This window comes from Mya arenaria, chromosome 9 (assembly GCF_026914265.1).
Source record: "Mya arenaria isolate MELC-2E11 chromosome 9, ASM2691426v1".
In the NCBI taxonomy this organism is placed as follows: Eukaryota; Metazoa; Mollusca; class Bivalvia; order Myida; family Myidae; genus Mya; species Mya arenaria.
The window spans coordinates 51,857,390-51,861,643 of record NC_069130.1 but is presented as its reverse complement, the minus strand read 5'-3'; the positions used below and the strand labels follow the sequence as shown (position 1 = coordinate 51,861,643).

The following is a 4,254-nucleotide window of genomic DNA, read 5'->3' as shown; positions in this document are numbered from 1 at the left end:
TTGGTTTGATTTAAATAAGCAAAAAAGTTTATTGATTGGTCAATGTTAATCCAGTAAACACTGTTGATCTATATATACAACTGCATGTTTTGGGCTATCGAAAAGATAACCACTGGATAAGTTATCCAGTTTTTAGGCAGAAGGCCGTAAGCTCTATCACCCAAGATCGAAATTGGATATCTTCATATCTACCTTTTGACATGACATGTTAAAAGAGTAAATGCGCCGGAGTAAAAAATGGAACTTATGGTGTTAAGCGGTTAAATAAGTGCGTATTAAAAGACTACTCAATTAAAATAAGTTCATAAGATTGTTACGTTAAAGTGAAATTCAAAGCGAGCCAAACAGTCTTTATTGAATCTTTGTGAAAAGGCGAGAGGAATAGGATACAATAGATAAATACGAAGAAAAAATTAAATGTGTTGACTGAAAGACCCTGCCAAACATATCTTCAACAAATAGTCAAATCGTCGCTAGCCGATATCGGGTGTTAATCTTACTAACTTCTCGCCAGCAAAAAACTTGCCGAAATCAATGTTCATATATCCTAATTCATATATGTATACCAGTTGTTATGAAACTAGAAAATTGTATTAAAAATTCATTAAATTACATTACCTGCTCTATTATTATAGGTTATGACAGGCACTTATCGGTTACAGATTTGGGCCATACAAAATATTTTTCGGAGTCAATTTTTATTGCCTGTAAACAGAATTGTCAAAAAGTAAAGTCTGGCGTGTGGCGCCTACAGCACTTCAACACTTTCAAGTACAATTGGCTACTGGTTATCATTTATTGTGGATTTGTCCTTAGTCAGCGTTTTACGGACCACCTGACTGTTGATTTGTTCAGGACCTTGTTCAGCAGACAGCTTACTTCCAATATAGTCATCCAGACAGGCGTATTGATACAGTGTAAGAAAGTTGTTAACAAATGTAGGCACAGTAACGGCCAACAGTAGCACTCCAGATATTGCCATTAAGGAGGCGAGAATCTTACCAAGACATGTTACAGGAGATATGTCTCCATACCCGACTGTAGTAAGAGTAATAACAGCCCAGTACCAAGCATTAGGAACTGAACCAATTGTTTCGGGGTCCTCCATGAAGTATATTAAGTGACCTGTAACACTGACAGCAACCGTTAGCAATAGTCCAAGTAACATCATGTCTTTGATATTCTGTCGAATTGAAAATACCAGAACTCGCGAGGCTCGTAGATTGCTGACAAGGCGGATCATCCGTAATGTTCGGAAGATTTGGAAGTAATTCAAGAACTTTACCAAACCATAAGTGTGCCGGTGTTGCATGTCGATGTGGATAACTAAAAGGTAAACATAGAATCCTGCCAGTGCGAGAAAATCGATGATATTTGGTAAAGATCTGATGAATTTTCGCAAACTCGGACAACAAATCAGTCGAAGAATAAACTCCACAGTGAAAAATACCACTGTGATGATTTCTAAAATCTCGAATACATGCAGTCTTGTCTTAATAACTGGTAGTTTTACATTTGTGGTCTTATTTACGTTTTCTTTAGAATCCCAATAAGTCTGTGTCCATTCATGGTCTTCATCACTCAGAGGATTGATATCACCTTCATCGAAGAAAGAGCTCCCATCGCAATCTGGATCGCCCAGTTTTCTCCGGGCTTTTCCCACGTGTGTGTGCTCGATTTCTTCTAAATATTTCAAATACTCACATTTTGTCAGAGCTCTCTGGAACTCAGGCATGGTACTGAGGGCTTGTGTGAATACGCACAGGAGGACCATTAGAAATATCAGGGCCATATACAACTGAAAATATATTCATGTTTTGTTTTATTTCATAATAATAATCATTAAAAAGAAATGCTCATACTGTTTAAATACACCGAACCTGTGCCCTGACAGCAATATAAGACATCGGAACTCCTCCGCCGATTTCAACCGAAAACCCTATACGATGATGTGTTTGTTTTAATTTGAATCTATGAGTTTTACATGTTGGTCCTTTTAGTGGGTTTTGTTGGTCACCCAAAGTTGACTGTAAAGTAGACTTTGACATGCTAATAGTTTTTACGCTTTCAGACGACATTCACACAATATAATACAAACTATACACATGTTTAGCTACAGAGTAAATTGTGTTCTTATTTCAAAAGCTCTATATACAAAAACAGCGAGCTTTATATCTAGATTAACATTATTTGATATGAAAATCTCAATGATTTCGAACATGCTTGGATTTCTACAATGACATTTGGGCAGGTATCTCAGTCTAATTTCGAAATACAAATTACATTCAGAAAGAAGTGAAACATATCTCTTAAAATGTTACATGATGGATTAGTCCTATCAACAAAAGCTCATCCTCGGCAACCAAGCATATGGTATCAGATAGATTATGAATACACTGGCGTGCCGGGGCTGTATTATCTCTATTATTTCATCTCCATGTTTCGACATTAAGCCTATGGGATTGGAAATAAAAGTATTTCTATAAAGTAAGGCCGTTGAGGAATCGTTGAGTTTACCATTAATATTTTAGACAAAGTAATGTGTTAATCTATGCTTAAAAAGTAGCAAAGAATTCAAAAATCTCAACACTTTGAGATAACCCGAATGGATCAATTTGGGAAAGGTTTACATCAGAAATGGATAAACAAATGAACAGTATCCATGATATAGACAAGTTTACACAATTGAAGCACAGTTTATAATGTATGATATCACATACCTTAGCTGCTATTGAAGGCACCTTGTAATCAATGATGCTCCAAACACGACCTCTCAGCGTTGTCCAGCGTGATTTCTTCTCTGAAAGAAGTGGTTCCACCTGAGAAGTTTCCCTTTTCCCAGAATGCATCTTAAATTTTTCATGCGTCTCCAGTTCCTCAAAATGACCATGGTATCTGTAGGAACAAAACCAAACGTTAATGTCAAGGTAAGGAGAACATGGCTGGTATCCATAAAACATCTTTCATAACATGAGTCAATTTCCTTAATTTTCGAAAACAAATAACATGGACAAAAGTTGTGTTGCATAAAAGTTTGATCTTATTGTTTAATGGAAACAAAGTTATTTTTACATCATTAAGTTATTATATCATATGACCAGGGAGACACTTAGCTTAGGAAAATGGCTTCAGTTAGGATATGACTCACTACCTTCAAGTTGTTTCATGAAACCTGCCTAAATACTCATGTATATTCAATTTAGTTTCACAATTATATCTTAAGTAACACGATGTATTAAGTAACGTTTTGTTTTACGACTTAAAAAATTATCATGTTATTTCAGCCCAGCTATAAAAAAATAAACCAATGGGGTTCTCTTAATTTATAATGACTGTGTGTTATTGCATTATAATGTTTAACTAAATTGACTTAGATGGTCAAAATAAAAAAAAGCATATGATTTATGTACAGATGTAAACATATGAACTATATTTTGGCGCTTTTTTAACTTGGGAATTCGTGGACACGTACCTATTAATTAAAAAAGGGTAATATATTTTATCTGTACAAAAATCATATGCCTTTTATTGTTGTTTTTTATCATTAAAGGCAAATGAGTTAAACATGGTTATGCATTTGAAGTCTTATGCATTTTGAATCAATCTGAGTAACAAAACGTTTAAACCCTTTTTTATCTGTGTTCGTTTTTTTTCCATGAGTAAAGATGAAAGCAAAGTCTGTTTGTCTTTGTTCCGTCATTTTTGATAGTTTGATAAATCGACGACAGTTTGGTCATATGTAACAGGAACATAAATATATATTCTGACATAGTTTTAGTAATAACGAAACAGTACCTGTATGCACAGCATGTCGGCATATATGACGCACTTATCTTCCAAAATTCCAACTCGCGCCGAAAAGCAGAAGGACACACTGCAGTCGGAATATGTAGTTCTCCAGTTTGATAGAATGCAAGAATTGCTGCGAAACAATCAGCCGGTCTATCAATGATTAGTTCACATTTAATATCTGTTTCTCTCTTTTTTGCATACATGATCATCAGGTTGTGATCAGGATAGTTTTCTAATATGTTTCCGCTGAATTCAAACCTTACACCCGAAACGTTTGCCGTGATTCGTTCCATGTTAAAACTCTTCTATCACTCCTCTAAGACAATGCTTATATTACAAATCTATGATAATAATACAACAGATCCTCTGATATGTATCCATGTCATGTTGAGTTCAATCACTATATTAGTCAGTTATTTTAACAAGTAATCCGATCAGCTAAATCCTTTTTATATCAAACTC

At 35.0% G+C, this 4,254-nt stretch overlaps 1 protein-coding gene across 1 annotated transcript; it reads right to left on the bottom strand.

Moving 5' to 3' along the window:
• Positions 1–781: 781 nt before the first annotated feature.
• LOC128246161 (potassium voltage-gated channel subfamily B member 1-like) lies at positions 782–3,860 on the bottom strand. Its single transcript, XM_052964351.1, has 4 exons — positions 3,796–3,860; positions 2,721–2,895; positions 1,705–1,798; positions 782–1,326 (listed from the first exon to the last, which is right to left on the bottom strand). Exons 1-4 carry the CDS (start codon positions 3,816–3,818, stop codon positions 782–784), a joined length of 837 nt encoding a protein of 278 aa, XP_052820311.1. The 5' UTR covers positions 3,819–3,860.
• Positions 3,861–4,254: the final 394 nt, after the last annotated feature.

Excerpts from the sequence above, each read along its gene's own strand:
- LOC128246161 (XM_052964351.1), bottom strand. The coding sequence starts at position 3,818 with ATGCCGACATGCTGTGCATACAG. Across the intron at positions 2,896-3,795 it reads CCGACATGCTGTGCATACAG|ATACCATGGTCATTTTGAGG; the intron begins GTACTGTTTCGT and ends TTGTTCCTACAG. Across the intron at positions 1,327-1,704 it reads CCAGAGAGCTCTGACAAAAT|TTATCCACATCGACATGCAA; the intron begins GTGAGTATTTGA and ends TTTACCTTTTAG.